Source organism: Carcharodon carcharias, chromosome 15, assembly GCF_017639515.1.
Source record: "Carcharodon carcharias isolate sCarCar2 chromosome 15, sCarCar2.pri, whole genome shotgun sequence".
In the NCBI taxonomy this organism is placed as follows: Eukaryota; Metazoa; Chordata; class Chondrichthyes; order Lamniformes; family Lamnidae; genus Carcharodon; species Carcharodon carcharias.
In genome coordinates, this window is record NC_054481.1 from 10,701,638 (window position 1) to 10,719,611 (window position 17,974).

The window sequence follows — 17,974 nt, forward strand, 5'->3', positions numbered from 1 at the left end:
TATCAGAAAGGTACGGCGATAATCATGGGGGATTTCAATCTGCATATAGATAGGAAAAATCAGATGGGCAAAGGTAGCATAACGTTCACTATTGTAAATAAACTCTCAACAATGTCTCCCTGCCTATGGCTCCTTGTTCCGATGAGCAGTGTTCGTGTCACTCAGATGTGAAACCTTTCTGCACAAGATAAAGGCAGGTGTCTCAGTCCAGGGCCTCTTCCCTGCACTTTGTGCAGCCTTCAGCCCAAAGTGATGGTCTGTTCTCACACTCCCTGGACACATTAGTGATGCCTGCACCTTGATTATGCTTGTCATTGCTGCCAGAATGTCATGGGCAGGCGTCACAGAGTTCCGTCATTCTCTCTGTGTGGTCTCAGCACCTTTAAGGTGGGGCTGGCCCCCATCCCTTCGGCGTCTGTGACCAGTGACGCTGTGCTCCTGAAGAGGTCAGGAGGTGAAGGCGTACAACGGATCAGGTGCTTTTAAAGTTTCATGGCTGTGTCTCCATGTGACACCTTCTGTGGACAATATTGCAGGGCTCTGCCAGACTGGTCCAGGCACTGGAACCTCATTTTCAGCACCCTGATGGTTTGCTCCACTTCGTTGCAGCATGAGCCTTGTTATAAGTTCGCTCTGCTGCAGTCTGAGGCCATCACACGGGTGTCGTCAGCCATGTCCTCTGTGGGTAGCCCTTATCTCCAAGAAGCCATCCCTGCAGCCTCTGTGGACCCTGGAAGACATCAGGGATCTGTGACCGATTGAGAATGTAGGCATTGTAGATGCTCCCTGGAAACCGTGCGCAGACCTACAGGATGCCTTGTGGTGGTCACAAGCTAACTGCACATTCAGCCGACGTGTGCAGACGATCCAGCGTGGGGAGATAATTCTGGTAGGTTGGCTAATAATATTATGCAGATGCATTACAATTAGATTCCCAACATCCGACGGTGGGAAATGCGGCCCTCCATCGACGGGCTGAGTGGACGATCTTAAACTGGTTTCACGACATCGTTAAATTGATTTTTGGCCTTCTTGCCTTATTGTCCGCTAATGCTGCCGAACATGTTCGAAGCCAGTGGGCATGGAAATTTTTTAAAAATTCATTCACAGAATGTGGGCTTCACTGGCTGGGCCAGCATTTATTGTCCATATCTAGGTGCCCTTGAGAAGATGGTGGTGAGCTGCCTTCTTGAACCGCTGCAGTCCATGTGGTATAGGTACACCCACAGCGCTGTTAGGGAGGGAATTTCAGGATTTTGACTAAGTGACAATGAAGAAACAACAATATATTTCCAAGTCAGGATGGCGAGTGACTTGGAGGGGAACTTCCGGGTAGTGGTGTTCCCATCTACCTTCTGCTCTTGTCCTTTCAGACGGTAGTGGTCATCGGTTTGGAAGGTGCTGTCTAAGGAGCCTTGATGAATTCCTGCAGTGCATCTTGTAGATGGGACAGGACATACCCAGGGATGGTGACTGTGGTGCCTGGGACATTATCTGTATGATTCCTTGAGGATGACTATGTCAGGCTGTTGCTTGACTAGTCTGTGAGAGAGTTCTCCCGATTTTGGCGCTAGCCCCCAGATGTTAGTAAGGAGAAATTTGAAGGGTTGACGGGGCTGAGATTGCCATTGTCGTTTCTGGTGCCTATGTCAATGTCAGGTGGTCCGTCCGGTTTCATTTCTTTTTTGAGGCTTTGTAGTGGTTTCTTACAACTGATTGGCTTGCTAGGCCATTTCAAAGGGCGTTTAAGAGTCAACCACATTGCTGTGGGTCTGGAATCATGTGTAGGCCAGACCAGGTAATGATGACCCATTTCCTTCCCTAAGGGACATTAGTGAACCAGATGGGTTTTTACAACAATCAACAATGGTTTCATGGTCATTATTAGACTTTTACTTGCAGATTTTTATTGAATTCAAATTCCACCATCTGCCATGGCACCCAATTCCACCCCAAGAGAAAGCTAGCTAGTAATATAATGATGGATAGTAAGACTTTCTATAGATATTTAAATAAGAAAAGAGTTGACAAAGTGAGCATTGCTCCAATAGAAAGTGCTTCTGGGAAATTGATAATGGAATTGGGGAGGTGGTGGATGAATTAAGCAGTTATTTTGCATTGGCCTTCACTATAGATGACACAAGTAATATCCCAGAAATAGTCGTGAATCAGGAAATGGAAAGGGTGAGAGGAATTCAGGAAAATTATAATCACTAAGGAAGTGGCATTGGGCAAATTGTTGGAGCTGTGGACTGATAAATCCCTGGGTCTGTATGGCTTCACCCTAAGGCCTTGAAAGAAGTGGCTAGTGAGATAGTTGATGCATTGGTTTTAGTTTTCCAAAATTCCCTAGATTCAGGAAAGGTGCCATTCGATTGTAATTCCTTTATTCAAATAGGAAGGGAGATAGAAAGCAGGAAACTATAGGCTAGTTAGCTTAACATCTGTCATAGGGAAAACGTTGGAAGCTATTAGTAAAGATGTTATGGCAGGGCACTCAGAAAAATTCCAGGCAATCAGGCAGAGTCAACATGGTTTTGTGAAAGAGAAATCATGTTTAACCAATTCATTGGAGTTCTTTGAAGGAGTCACATGCACTGTGGATAAAGGGGAGCTGGTGGATGTACTGCACTTAGATTTCCAGAAAGCATTTGATAAAGTGCCACATCAAAGGTCATTGCAGAAATAAAAGCTCATGATGTAGGGGGTAACATATTGGCATGGAAAGAAGATTGGCTAGCTAACAGGAAGCAGAGAGTAGGCATACATGAGTCTTTTTCTGGTAGGCAGGATGTGACGAATGGTGTGCCACAAGGATCAGTGCTGGGCCTCAACTTTTTACAATTTATATAAATGACTTGGATGAAGGTAGCGAAGGTATGGTTGTTAAATTTGCTGATGACACAAAGATAGGTAGGAAAGTAAGTTGTGAAGAGGGCATAAGGAGGCTACAAAGGGACATAAATAGGTTAAGTGAGTGGGCAAAAATCTGGAAAATGGAGTATAATGTGGGCAAATGTGAAATTGTCCATTTTGGCAGGAAGAAAAAATAAGCTTATTATCCAAACGGTGAGAGCTTGCAGAACTCTGAGATTCAGTGTGCTCTAGTGCATGAATCACAAAAAGCTGGTGTGCAGGTGGAGCAAGTAATTAGGAAAGCTAATAGCATTTTATTGTTTATTTTGTGGAGAATTGATTACAAAAGTAGGGAGATTATGCTTCAATTGTATAGGGCACTGGTGAGACCACATCTGGAGTACTGTGTACAGTACTGGTCTCCTTATTTAAGGAAGGATATAAATGAGTTGGACGCAGTTCAGAGAAGGTTTATTAGACTAATACTAGGAATGGGAGAATTGTCTTATGAGGAAAGATTGAGCAGGTTAGGCTTGTATCCACTGGAGTTTAGAAGAGTAAGAAGTGACTTAATTGAAATCTTTAAGATCCTGAGGAGTCTTGACAGGGTGGATGTGGAAAGGATGTTTCCTCTTGTGGGACAACCTAGAACTTGGGGTCACCGTTTAAAAATAAGGGGTTGCTCATTTAAGACAGATGAGGAGAATTTTTTTCTCTCAGTGGGTCGTGGGTCTTTGGAACTGTCTCCCTCAAAAGGCAGTGGAAGCGGAGCCTGTGAATATTTTCAAGGCAGAGGTAGATAGAGTCTTGATTAACAAAGGGGTGAAAGGTTATTGAGGGGCCGAGTGGCCTACTCCTGGTCCTAATTTGTATGTTCATGTGTTTGTATGCACGAATGTTCGCGTAAGCATAACTAAGAATTCTAAGAAAGCAACTTAAAATCACAAGTTACTGTGGCTTAGAATTTTCTGACTGTCGCTAGTATGAAGCAAAATTAAGATCCCAGCAGGACTTTACTGCCAGTTTAAATTGCAAGCTGGAAACCATTGGATGCTTTCCAACTGAATTTCTTGCCAACGGCAGGTGATGGATAGTGAAAGCTACCACATGATTCCTCAACAACACAGCTGATAGACAGTCAGTAACTAATGATTGCAGTTATGTAAGACGAGCTGGAATCTGGCACCCCAGAGGGCTGCGTTTGTTATTCTGACATTTGTAAATAACACTGTTTGACTTTGTATGCCCTGTGTGACACCATAAGATATCTGCAATCTAAGAGAGCAGGAATCCTTGTATAATCCTCTCAAGATATAACCAGTTAAATGGAAGATTTGAAAAAAAAACAGTGAAGCCAGAGTTCTCCTGGTGTGCATAGAATCTGGGGTTCCATTTCAAGATGTTTTGAGGATAAAATGTTTCTCGGCCAGTCTGGATCTATCGCGATTATATTTATGTCTTCTCCAGGACTCTGGTATCAAATGTAGATATTAATGGAAATGGCATAACAGTGTGAAAAGATCCCCACTCAAGAGAACATCTAGTGCCTTAATTTGGTTAGCTTGACTGTTAAAGTTAGAGTTTGGCCGTCTCTCTGTTGTTAGCTCCAGCTGTCAATAATTATTTGCGTTGAATCTAGGAAATGAGTCCTTGTCCCTGCAAAAGACTTCTTTTGTCCCTCTAAGATGTTGAACAGAAAGAACAATGATTTTTTAACAACAGTAATACATGTATCCAGAATGAGACCCTCTCTACGTGTTCATGAATCTCATCATGATGAACTTATCTGTTCTGATTGTTACCAATTTAGCAGGCTATTCTTTGAATAGCAAAACTTAGTCACTTTGTTCAGAGCTTGAGTTGACTGATGTGTCATAATGTGTGTTTAGACTAACACCCTGAGTCCATGCTCATTGTGCAGCATGTAGGAGGGAAGCATTGACTGTTAGGACTGGATTTTCATCCCCAAGGCGGATAGTTTGAGTTGGGAAATTTCCCGACTCGCTAGGCACACCTTGGTAAAAAGTAAGCTGATACATGCAAGCTTTGCTCCAAGAGGGGTGGGGGCAGGGGCAGGGGCAGGGGCAGGATAAAGTTGGGCCTACCGACACTAGAAGCAGAATGTAGGAGGCCATGGGGTTCGTGAGTGCTGAGGTGGACTACTTAGAAGGCCCACCTCAGTTCTCTGGTACTTCGTCCCAGATGTTTTACAAGCTATTGTCTAGCCCTCACCCCTTCACACCCGACTACTAACCCCGCAAGGCCCCTCTTAGCTTCCATGCTATATGCTATCAATACCAACTCATAAGTTTCACCCAGCTCCCAGTCCCCCTTGATGCCCTGTTCCAATTCAATGCCATCTCATGCACCTACCCACCCCTTGTGCCCTCTCATAGCCCCATGACAACTCAATGCCAACTCATGCCTTGACCCATTCCTATTGCCCCTCACAGCCCCCATGTGAACTTAATGCCAACTCATGCACCCCACCCTCCCACCCAATGCCTTTTTATAACCCCATGCCATCTTGGCTTAGTTACTCACCTAATATCCAGCATAGGCATACTTCAGTAGCCATGTGAAGATGAAAAATAATAAACTTCTAACAATCTAATACAGTTCTTACTCCTATACATTTAATAATGAAAATACCCCCATTCATTAAATCCTTTCAAAGCTTTTAAGTCTCCACAAGTGGTTAATCTCTTATCAAACAAACAAACTTCTATTCAATCCCCACATCAAAAACAGCAAATTCTTTAACTGCCTCTTTAAACTGTGAAATTGGGAACTTAGGGTCCCTTCTGGGATAATCGTAGCTCAGCCAAGCATTCATTATGACATCATAATAGCCCTTGGGGAAATGTGAACAAAAAAGCTCAAATGAAACTGCATGAACAAATGCTAACTGTTTTTCCATTCTACACCAGAAGGCCTGTCAATCAAAGCAGCCCAGCAGAGGGCTTTTTTTTTAACTCTCACCAACAGTGCTGCCTTTTTTTAATGTTTAAAGAGCAGAGAATCTTAAAAACTTCAGATCGTGCACTTAAACTGACTTTATCCACCAGATTCTTATTCAAGGGCGATTATGTCTACTCCATCAATTTCTGACTCCCACACTGTGGGTCAAGGCCCTTGCAACAGCCATATTGGGTTCTGTTTGAACTGAGCACTAAGTTCTAATGGCCCTACAGAGTTTGGGTTTCTCATCTGTGGGATTCACAACTGTCCCCTTCCCCTGCTTGGATCTGTTGGAAATGGGGGCAGGCCTTCCACATCTGGGACCCATCCACCATTTTTAAAGGTCTGTTGAGTCTTCTCAATTCTGCAAAAATCCGGTCCTTAGAGCGTGCGACAGTGGTGGAACACGTGGTCCTGCTCAATATTTTATCTTCTTGCGACTGCCACCTTAGGGTATTGGTTTCCTCTTGGTTGAGTTTGGGTTGTGGAGAGTTTGATAATAGTTTTTGTCAAATGTAATGCTGATTCAGAATAGTGATGGGAAGTTATATTCAGAAAATATTTCCAACATGGGTTTGGAGTATGTGTGCATTTACACTTGTTTGTGGGGGAATGGGGGTGATATTTAAACAGGGATGAGCACCAATCTGGTTTGCATCTGCATATGTACATTTGTGTCTTGTTCTGGCGTACACATCTTCATGTGGGTGTCAGCCTGATAAACACACGTGAACACCAATTTGGTGAACCTATGCACCTGTCAGTCTGTAATGCACATGTGTGTGTATCGATGTGCTATTTCCCTGCCAGCCTGGTATGCACATGTGTGTGTCAGCCTGGCACACACATAAGTGTGTCAGGCTGCTGAGTATATACGCACATATCTGTCCGGTGTGCAAGGGTGGGTGTGCCAGCATGATGTGCACATGTCAATCTGGAATGCACATGTGTAAGGCATCCTGGTGTGCGTGTAAGTATCATGGTACGCTGTATACATGTTTGGTATGCGTATGTGCGTCAGTGTGGTGTGTACATCAGCCTGATCTGTGTGTTTGTTTGTATCAGCCTGCTGTGCACGTGTGTGTATCAGTCTGCTAGGTGCATGTGTGTGGCAGTCTGATGTGTGCACGTGTGCCTGCATGTCAGTCTGGTGCTGATTTTTCTGATGTTTCTTTGTGATTTTGTGTTCGCTATTTTCACAGGCCCCCTTCATCTCTTGTTGCAGATGAGCAGCAAGCGCTCAAGCAGCTTCCGACGAGCGATATCCAATGGACACAGGAACCTGCCTCGTGAGTTCCTGCTCGACGAGCCTGGACTTACTTTCTACAAACGCTTAGTGAGGCACGTGGCATACGAGATCCTGCCTTGTGAGGTGGACAGGCGCTGGTACTACAGCCAATATCGAGGCTGCCCACCACCTCTTTTTATGACAGTCCTCACGATCGTTCAGGTTAATATCAAGTTTGATGCAGATCTGCCAAAATATTAGTTCTTTCTTTGTTTCTTATAATCACTCTTGAATTCTAAGTTCAACAATGATAACGGCAAACTCCAGGAAATAATTGCAAAAGCCCATTGCTATTAATTCCTGTAACCTTCCCACTGCTCCATGTGTAAAGTGAAAAATCCACCATTTCCTTGAATACAAAAAATATGGGGGTGGTGGGTGAAATTATTCGTTCCCTGTAGCACAAATATGGCACATAGAGAAAGGAAGTAGGTGAAACAGGCTGCTGATTCGCTACTGGCAAAGACCAATCCGAACTCTTTATGCTTTGCCATCATTTTACACAATTACAAGATTCACACTGAAAGGCAATCATTTGGGAGAAATCAGGTGTGCTTAATTATGTAAATGTTCTCATCATGGAGCCATATAAGAATAAAGTCCTCCTCTTCCCACACACAAAGCTGTTTGTTGGTAACCTTTATGTTGGTGGTTGGTAATTGCAAATCAATCAGGTATGATAGTGTGATTAAAGGGCTGGAATTCCTTTTTAAGAGATTTTTTTTCATATATAGATTGGTTCCAAAAACGTAAGTAGGGCCGTCTTCCTGCCAACAACTAGCTCTTGCAATCATTTTCTCCCTTCGGTTCTAATGAACAGACTGTTGGCAAAGAAGGCTGGGTGAGATGTCCAATGGCTAAATATGTGATAGATTTTGTTGTCATCTATATAGAGAAACCATGTTGCTATGGAAAAGGAGGGGAAATGGGGGAAAATTCAATTGCAGCCAATCTGCATTGCAGTTTATTTAATGTAAAACTTATTTCAGAGCTTAGTTTATGCAATAGTTATTGCAATAGTGAAATAATCTCTGACATTTGTGTAGTCTTAATATGGTTCATTTCAACATCCCAGCATCTTTTTTTATTCATTCATGGGATGTGAACATCACTGGCAAGGCCAGAATTTATTGCCCATCCCTAATTGCCCTTGAACAGGTGGCAGTGAGCTGTCTACTTGAACCACTGCAATCCATCCATCATAACAGGTTTGATATAACTGAATGGCTTGCTGGGCCATTTCTGAGGGCAGTTAAGAGTCAACCACATTACTATGAGTCTGGAGCCACATAAAGGCCAGTCCGGGTATGGACAGCAGGTTTCCTTTCCTAAAGTACATTGGTACACTAAACCTTTGGTTTTTACAGCAATCCGGTTGTTTCATGGTCACAATCACTGATATGAGCTTTTTATTCCAGATTTCTTTAATTAACAGAATTTAAATGCCCCAGGTGCCATGGTGAGATTTAAACTCACATCTCCAGATTATCTGTCCAGGCTTCTGTGTCATTATTCCAGTAAAATACAGGCTATGGTACCATACCTGATATAGCTGAAATCCTGGCTAACCAGTCTCCCAGCATCTGTCACTGTTCAAAGGGATAAGATCATTGGATCTGTGATTGTGGAGCCAGTAAATAAGCTAGTAAAAGAACTAAAAATGAAAACCGTTCTACTTATTGGTAAATACATTGTTTTCTTTACAGCGCATTCAGGTTGTCGACATATCTTTTGCCTTTAGGGTGTGGGGCTGCACTTGCAGGGAGTTTAGGTCATAAAAGCAGGGATAATGGTATAGTTCCACCTTCAATCTCCACTCCCTTTAAATGAGGCTTTTTCGCTTGCACTGATGCATGGCAGAGTTTTCTGTATCAAGTTCCTTTTATTGTTAAGCTGGAATTTAAATTAAATTTGATAGTAAAGATAGCAGATATTGCTGTTATCATGGACAGACATCAAACTGCATTAAGCAAAGTGTCTGTCATTTAAAGTGGCAAATGTGTAGGAAGAATACAACATTCAGTTGCTATGAACTTTCCAAAACCTCGAACCCTGGAATTTGAATGGCACAAAAGTAATTCACAAGGAAATTCAATCAAAAGTGCTTTAATCCTTAATTTATAAATTGCATTGTGTTGGTTGCATTTAGTTGAATTGACCTCACTGACTATAATTTAGCTAATATTTTATTGAAATTATTTGCCTACTAAATTAACTACCGATCTAAAACAGGATAAATGAAACTATAATGCAGTTTCTTTTCTGACAATGATTTTCTGTAACAATGTGAGTAGACGCAAGAGTAAAGAAAGAAATATAAAGCACCTCATCAACAGCAACAATAACTTGTATTTATTACATAGCTATCTTTTAATGTAGTAAAACATCCCAAGGCACTTCACAGGAGTGTTACCAAACACTCGCCTTTATCAATCAAGGCATAGATTACAAAAGTAGGGAGACCATGTTGGAGCTGTATAGAACATTGGTGAGGCCACAGCTGGAGTACTGCATGCGGTTCTGGTTGCCACATTATAGGAAGGATGTGATTGCACTGGAGGGGGTGCAGAGGAGATTCACCAGGATATTGTCTGGGATGAAACATTTAAGTTATGAAGAGAGGTTGGATAGACTTGGGTTGTTTTCGTTGGAGCAGAGAAGACTGAGAGACGACCTGATCGAGGTGTACAAGATTGAGGGGCATGGACAGGGTGGATAGGGAGCAGCTGTTCCCCTTAGTTGAAGGGTCAGTCACGAGGGGACATAAGTTCAAGGTGAGGGGCAGGGGGTTTAGGAGGGATTTGAGGAAAAACTTTTTTTACCCAGAGGGTGGTGACGGTCTGGAATGCGCTGCCTGGGAGGGTGGTGGAGGTGGGTTGCCTCACATCCTTTAAAGAGTACCTGGATGAGCACTTGGCACGTCATAACATTCAAGGCTACGGGCCAAGTGCTGGTAAATGGGATTAGGTAGTAGGTCAGGTGTTTCTCGTGTGTCAGTGCAAACTTGATGGACCGAAGGGCCTCTTCTACACTATGAGATTCTGTGATTCTGTGAAAATTTGGCACCGAGTCATAAAAACGCAGATGACCAAGAACTTAGTCAAAGAAGTATGTTTCAAGGAGATCTTTAAAGGAGGAAAGAAAGGACGAGAGGCAGAGAAGTTTAGGGAGGAAATTCCAGAGTTTCGGGCCTCGGCAACTGAAGGCATGGTTGCCAGTTGTGGTGCGATTAAAATCGGTGTGCTCAAGAGATCAGAATTGGAGGAGTGCTGGAGGCCTGTAGGTCTGGAGGAGAATGCAGAGATAGTGAGGGGTGAGGCCATGGAAGGATTTTAAAATGAAGATGAGAATTTTATTTTCAAGGCATTGTTTATTTAGCCAGTGTAGGTCAGTCGACACAAGAGTGACGGGTGAGCAGTGTTGGTGCATGTTAAGACAACAGCAGCAGAGCTTTGGCTGATCTCAAGTTTTCTTAGTGTAGAACGTGGGAAGACAGCAGGCTTTAAATTGTCAAGTCCAGAGGTAACAAAGGCATGGATGAGGTTTTCAGAAGCCCCATTAGGACATCCCAAAATATTTTGCAACCAATGGATTTCATCTGAAATGTGCAGTAACCACAATTAATTGTGAGTTTGTGTTGAAGTGTAAAATGGCTGATAGCGATTCAGCTGACCATTGTACAACTCTCTTGATTTTCGTTTGCATTGAATGGGTGGCCAAGCTGATGTTGCCCTTTTTATATTATCACCCAATGTCAAAATTACTCCCACTGTTTTTATAGAGGAATGTGGCAGCCAGTGTGTGGTCAGCCAGATTCCATGAACAGCAAATGAGATGGGTTACTAATTAAGCTGTTTCTAGCATTGGTGGTTGAGGTAGGAATGTTGACTAAGACATAGGAAGAAGTCCCTGTTCTTTATCATTGTATCTGCGCAGGCAGGCAATTTCCAGTTGAGCCCATGAGTATTTCATTGTAATAAGTCCATTTTGGGTAGCATTCTACGGAAGATTCAGTTTACAAAATAGCAATGGATGAAGCCTGGGAACAAATTTCCTTTTTTCTAGACAGTGGAATATGGCATGAAGAAAATTGTAAATATATAAAGTAATTCCCAAAGGAAAACAGTCTAGAGACACGATAATTTTTTTTTCAAAGAATTTGTTTCAATTTATTTTTATGAAGTTACTGTCCTGCTCTTAGAAATTTGTCATCCCTCTTTTTACCAGGGTTTTGCTAGCTGCTGGTTTAACTTGTTGAGGCTTTTTGTGTGAACAGATCGAGTAAATTGAATGCTAAATTTTTTTATGACATTTCTCTTTCAGATTGTTATATTTATCTGCTATGGAGCCATGCTAAATAAATGGGTTTTACAAACCTATCACCCGGACTACATGAAGAGTCCCCTGGTCTATCATCCTGGATATAGGGCTCACGTTTGGAGGTTCTTCACCTATATGTTTATGCATGCTGGGTAGGTTGGACAGATTTTGATTTGCGTCTCGATCAAACCATGCACAAACAACAAAACCCTGCTTACAGTGGTAGCCAGAGGAATGGCATTCACATCTACGGTTAAAGGATTTTATTTAAATAACATTGAGACACTAGAAAATCGACTGCAATTCCATCAGAAACTGCAAATGGCCAGATGATAAGGGGTGGATCTTGACTTTCTGATAGTGTAACACAGATGAAAGGGACTCAGCAGCTTGCATCAAGTCTCTCTCTCTCTCCCTCCCCTTGTTCACTGAGTCAATGAAAATAAGCTCGGTCACAGCTTCCCTGGTGAAGCAGAACTGCTGGAAACACTGCTCCTCACTTAATTGGAAATACAATACTCTGGTCCTGAAAATGCATGTGGGTAAGGCCTCGGGCACTCTGACTATTTCTCCCAGCAGCTATAGCACACCCCACTCTTACTGCCTTTTCTCCTATGGCCATAATAGCAGTTTGAACAGTCCATGTTGCCAGACAAAGTTAGTGCAAAAGCCCCATGGCAGAGATAGCTCACGATATATTTTGTATTCCTCTACGTACAGAGCCAACATAGTCAGAAATAGGTGAAAAAACTCACCCGCAGGGCTAAAAGCTGAGATTAAGTAATGCTGGTACAGCCTCCCTCCTGCCTAAGGATCTGTAGCTGGGTTTTGGGCTGGACAAGTCCAGCACTTAGGAAGTTAAATATGGGATAAAGGTCCCCAAGCAGGCATAGGATCCACGTTGACATATATTTAATGAGGTTCCACCGTTTCAAGCTGTGCTACCATTTCAAGTGAGTAAAACCCACCCGACTCAGTATGGAGGTTGGGCGTATTTCCAATACATGTCAGGAGAGATTACCACACAGAATTCAGAGACTCATTTTACCAGTATAGAATGTGCAACAATGAAGTGAATTTCTTCCCCTTTATGTGTAATAAATGGAGAGGGTGAATGGAATGAATAAATAGTGTGGAGTTTACAGAGGACTAGTATATGGGTAAGAAAGAGACAGTATGTCTGAGATAAATAAACAGTGTTTACATGGGGTGAAAAGCCTCAGGAACTGTTCATGATGAACCGGTGTCACACGTACAGAATTATTCACAGTCCAATAACACCCTGACTGTGTTACTGTAAGGTTCAGGTAAGGATTGATTACTTTAACAGTTGGTAATTGAAAATCCTTCTTACTGACAGTAGTTGGGCTGGAACAGCATCATGATGCATCAGCATTATAGTTCCACTGGAAATATATCTTTGATCTCAGGGGAGAAATACTTCCAAACGTGCTCTGTATCTACTTTCAAACAATTACCTTGTACATGGAAACTGAACAGCCATAACACACTGAGTATTCAATTTGCTCTGCAGCTTTCACAATATGCCAGATATCCTGCTTGGAGATTATATTTATTTCAAAGAGCTGACATTATAAATCTGAAGGGACATGGATGTGTGCACGTGCCACATGATTGTTCACCTATTAACTTGGGTGGGTTTTGTTGTGCAGATTCCTTGATATGTACTCTCACCATATCAGCCTTGACACTGGAGTACTTGTTCATAAAATTTATGCCCTATGTAAATAAGAATATCCTTCATACTTTTAAATTGTGATTGGCAAGGACAAATGTCAGAGGCTGGTATGGTGCTCTTTAAACATGCAAATGATGACATCTGGATCCAATCTACCATTTTTAATTACGGCCAGAGCAGGGGACCAGTAGCAATTTCCTTGTTATGGTCAAACCTGTTGAGAATAGCAGCCAGGACCAAGCCAGGCCTTGCAAATTAAGATCAAAAACATATTCTTTAAGTTCCCTTGTGGGTCAAGAGGAGCAGGAATGCTTACATTGTACTGGGGGGCTGGAGCACTGTGTCTTTGGGGGTGCAGCTGAGTGCAGGCGGGACAGGAGTCATGGATGGGGGTAGAAGTGAGGGGGATTGGCAGCAAGGGCAAGTTGGTGTCTCTCAGCCGGCCCTCCCACCATCACCCCCCCACCCTTCCTGATGCCAGGTTCCTTGATCTGGCATTGAGGGCTTTTGAGAGAAGGACCCCACTCCCACTACCACCCCCACCCTGTCCTGTAGTTCCCCCCGCTCCCCACCCCCACCCCCCCCCCGACCCTCCACCAGGAGCCTGCAAGCAATCATGCCAGGGTTTGCATGTCGTGCTCCCTACAATGGTGAGTCTCCTGCCCACCAGTGGGTTAATACCAGCAGCAGTGGGATGAGGCCCTTGTGGGCATTAATTGCCCAGCTGAGGGTCAGAATTGGCAGCGAGGTGGGAAGACCATCCACAAAGTGAAGACGGGAAGGTGACCGGGTACCCATCTGCCCCCCTCCTGCCTGATTAAATGGCTACCCTGCCACCAAACTCACCACAGGGGAGGGCTCAAGATTCTGCCCAATGATATCTGCCCAGCCTCTTGCCAACTGCAGCATGCCAGTAAGAAGAAGCAGTACAGATATCTCAGTCTATAAAAATTTGGACCGCTTGGCAGTTCTGGTGAGTTTGGTTTGTCCACTTTTCTCCTGTCATATGCAGAATGCATTGACTTATGCTGCAATACGATCATCCCTGAATCTAAGCCAAGTCACCATTCTTCACGTGGACTGGATAGTAGACTGATTATTCAGCATGTGCAAGCCCAAATCTGACTATAGCCATCATGGGACACTGATCAGGAGGAAGGATTCCCCTACCCCTACCCCTACCCCTACCCCTACCCCTACCCCTACCCCACCACTCCTTCCTTACCTAGGCAGCTCCAACCTCAGCACGATCCCAAACTCAGGCCAGGTTTGATACCAATGCATTCCCAAGTCTGCTGGCTGAGGAATTGTTGAAAAAGATTTATAATTAATGTGCCTACAAAACAGTTGGGAGGTCTTTAGCAAACCACACTGAATATAGAGCAGCTCCACAGGAATAAGGGATTTGGTCAGATCACAAACTGAGATTCAGTTTCTTTTCCTCTTTTGGTTCCCTCTCTCATGAGCTTCCAATCAAATAGTTCTCTTAACGCTTTCCCGTGCCATTTTTTAAAAACCCAATCTTTTTTATCCACTTCCATTTTAAAAACTATAATGGACTCTGTTTCTACCATTGCTTCTGTGAGCACGTGTCAAATCCTATCAGCCTCCTGCAAAATTCCTTCCAACCTTTCACTTCATTCTTTTCAGTGATGATTTTTAATTATGACCCCTTACACCCTGACTGACCAACCAATTAACATAGCTTTTCCTTATTAACCTAATCAAAATGCCACCTAAATTTGAACACGTATATCAGATTCCTTCTCTCTGTTGATATGAAAAACATCTCAGTTTTTACAGTATCTCCTTATAACTAAAGCCTGTTAGACCTAGGCCTGGATTTTCACTCCTGGGTCGGAGTGCAGAGTCCGGAGAATTCCAGCTCCTCGAACCTGACCCTTAAAAATGGTTGCCCGGACGTCGGATTTTCAGGTCTGCAGGGGACTGGATTAGAAGTCAGCACGGGCGACCCTGGAAGAACTGAGGAGGCTGCCTGGTGCTGAGGTGGGTTGGACAGAAGGCCTGCTTTGGGGATCTGGCACTATGTCCAAAATTCAAAGATAAATAATAAAGCATGAAACATCCCCCCAGCCCTTACCCACCACCCCGCCCCCCACCAACGTCACACACTCCCCGTACCCCATCCATGCCAACATGTGCAACCTCATGCCCTCACTCACCTCCATAACTCCTCATGCCTTCCATGCCAACTTATGCCCCTCCATCCGACGCCCCCATGGTCCCTCATACCCTCCATGCCAACCTATGCCCCTAAACCCACCTCACCTGGCTCTTTATAGCCTCTATGCCAACTTAGTGTCAACTCAATCCATGCCATGCCTCCCATCCACTACCCTTTGCCATTACATCTACCATGCCGACTCACCCAGTATTCACTGTGGGCAATCCATGCAGAGATGAGATAAAATAAAGTTCTGTAAAATAAAGTTCCAAGTGTCTATTGAAGACTTCACTATATTGAAAAAAAGCTCTTATTTACTACATTTACATTCCTTAAATAAAATAAAACTTTATAACAACGAACATTTGACTCAAGTGCACAATCCCTTCGAACAACAAGCATTGGAATTTATAGTCCCACCTCAAAGAGTCTATAACCATTTATGCCTACCAATCAAACTGTGAAATGGCAGATACCTACTATGAAAATGGATGGTTATGAAATCAGTCATGCAGCACTACTCCAGTAAGGGAAGCCCTCAGGTATATGTCAACAGAGCGTGGAAGAGTAAGCAATCTCATATTTTTAAAACCCCAGACATTTTTTTTCCCCAAAGATTTAAAGGGCAGAGCTTTTAAATGCCTTGACAGCTTGACAAATGCCTTTTCACAGAGGCTTTTAACAGTTCCTCTTGATGCTTTTGACAGGTCCCTTTGACAGGCGCTTTCGACAGTTTTGACAGTTGATTTTGACAGGTCGTTTGAGAGTTCAAATGAGCTTGACAGTAACGTGTTTATGCACTTTTTATGCATATTTATACCTGCTTTTAAAAATTCCAAAGAACACCTGACCTACCCCATTGTGCACCTTACTTCCAGCGAAGGGCACCTTATCTTCCCCAAAGGTGTCCTGGGACCAGATCCAAAGGGGTACCTTACCTCTCCAATGGGATACCCTGGCTATCCAAACAAATCCACAAAATTCAGACCTGTTCTCACCAGGTCTAATCTGCACACTTCATGTTTAACACTCCAAGGCTACCAAAATCCCACTTCAGTGGAAGCAGCTGATGATTTAAATTACCAGCTGCCTCAGTAAAACATGTATCTGCTAAACACATCCCACCCCCCATTCCCGCAAAAATGGGAATTGCCGTGTTCGGGGACAGAACTTACGATTTTCGGTCTCTTTGTCCGTTTTCGCCACGATCGAGAGACTGTCCATGTGGTGAAAATCTGGGCCCTGGTATCATTTAATAAATGTCTTCTCTATCATCCCCATAAATATTTTCTCAGCCCTCTCTATATCCTTAATGTCCTGCCTAAAGCTGGCCCCTATGCTGGGAATTTCCTGTGCCTTTCCCTCTCTAACACTGAACTACCTGTATGCTGAGATGAACCCAGCATTCAGGACCTCCATGACTTTGTCCTGACCTGCCATAAAAATGCAAGAACCTTTCACCACTGATCTGCCTAATTGACACACTTACCTATATCCTGCTGAAATTCTTCGGTTCCTCTGCACAATTAAGCCACGCTATCTATTCGAGCATCCTCTACAAATGTTCCTCTTGTACTGTCTGTACCCAAGCTCGTTTCATTTATGTATATTGATTGTGACCCCTACACCACTGTTAACGTCCCACCAGTCAAACTGTTAATGACTGTTGTCAGTTGGTGGTTCTTGAGTCAATTTCCCAGCCATGTTGTCAAGTTCCCTTTACTACTGTAGATTTTAATGTTAGCAATAATTTTAGCAATTAACTTATCAAAAGCCATTTGAAAATCTATATACACATTTCCTTTATCAATAACCTGCTTTTCATCAAAGAACTCCATTAAATTTGTCAGACATGACATGCCTTTAACAAATTTATGTTCCTCTCCTTAATTAATCCATGTGTTTCTAATTGAGCATTAATTTAATCCTATTAATCCTTTTGAAGTTTGCCCACCACTGATGTTAAATTGGCTGATTTATAATTATCCAATTTATCTAAATTTCTCTTTTTGAATTGAGGTGTTACATTGGAAAGTCTCCAGTCCTTGGCAAAAATTCCATGTGAAAGGACATAGGAAAGATTTCCTTCAGAATTTTACCACGCAGACCATTGGGATCCAGGGCTGGATTTTGGCCACCGAGGTGGGTGGCTCGAGTCAGGAAATTTCCCAACTCGCCAGACCTGCCTCAGTAAAAAGTACCCTGATATGTGTGATTATTACACCAGGGGGTTGCTGAAGTATAGAGTCAGGCCCACCGACCCCAGAAGCAGTGCATGGGGGTGAGTGAGTGTTGAGGTGGGCTGGTTGAAAGGTCCACCTCAATTCTCTAGGACTTTGTCCCAGTTGTTTTGAAGCTATTAGTCCTTCTAGCTCCTGCTCCTCACACCCCTTTATCCCCCACCCACTCTCATGACCCCTCATACCCTTCATGTCACCTCCATAGCCACTCACCAAGTATCCACCATGGACCTGAGCCATGTGGATATGAAAAAAATTAAATTTCTAATGATCTAATACAGCCCTCACTCCTACACACTTGATAGTGAAAAACTCCCATTCATAAAATCCATTCAAAGCTTTTAAATCTCCTCAAGTGGTTAATATCTTCTAAAAACAAACAAACTTTTAGTCAGACCCCACATAAAAGACAATTGATCCTTTCA

At 43.2% G+C, this 17,974-nt stretch overlaps 1 protein-coding gene across 1 annotated transcript in view; it reads left to right on the top strand.

Annotated features, from left to right (window-relative positions):
• The window catches only part of rhbdl1 (rhomboid, veinlet-like 1 (Drosophila)), a 183,795-nt gene that overhangs the window by 98,348 nt on the left and 67,473 nt on the right, over positions 1 to 17,974 (top strand). Inside the window, exons 2-3 of the mRNA XM_041207140.1 lie at positions 7,043 to 7,267; positions 11,429 to 11,577. Of these exons, the coding sequence (XP_041063074.1) occupies positions 7,043 to 7,267; positions 11,429 to 11,577 (374 nt within the window). The remainder of the gene's footprint in view (positions 1 to 7,042; positions 7,268 to 11,428; positions 11,578 to 17,974) is intronic.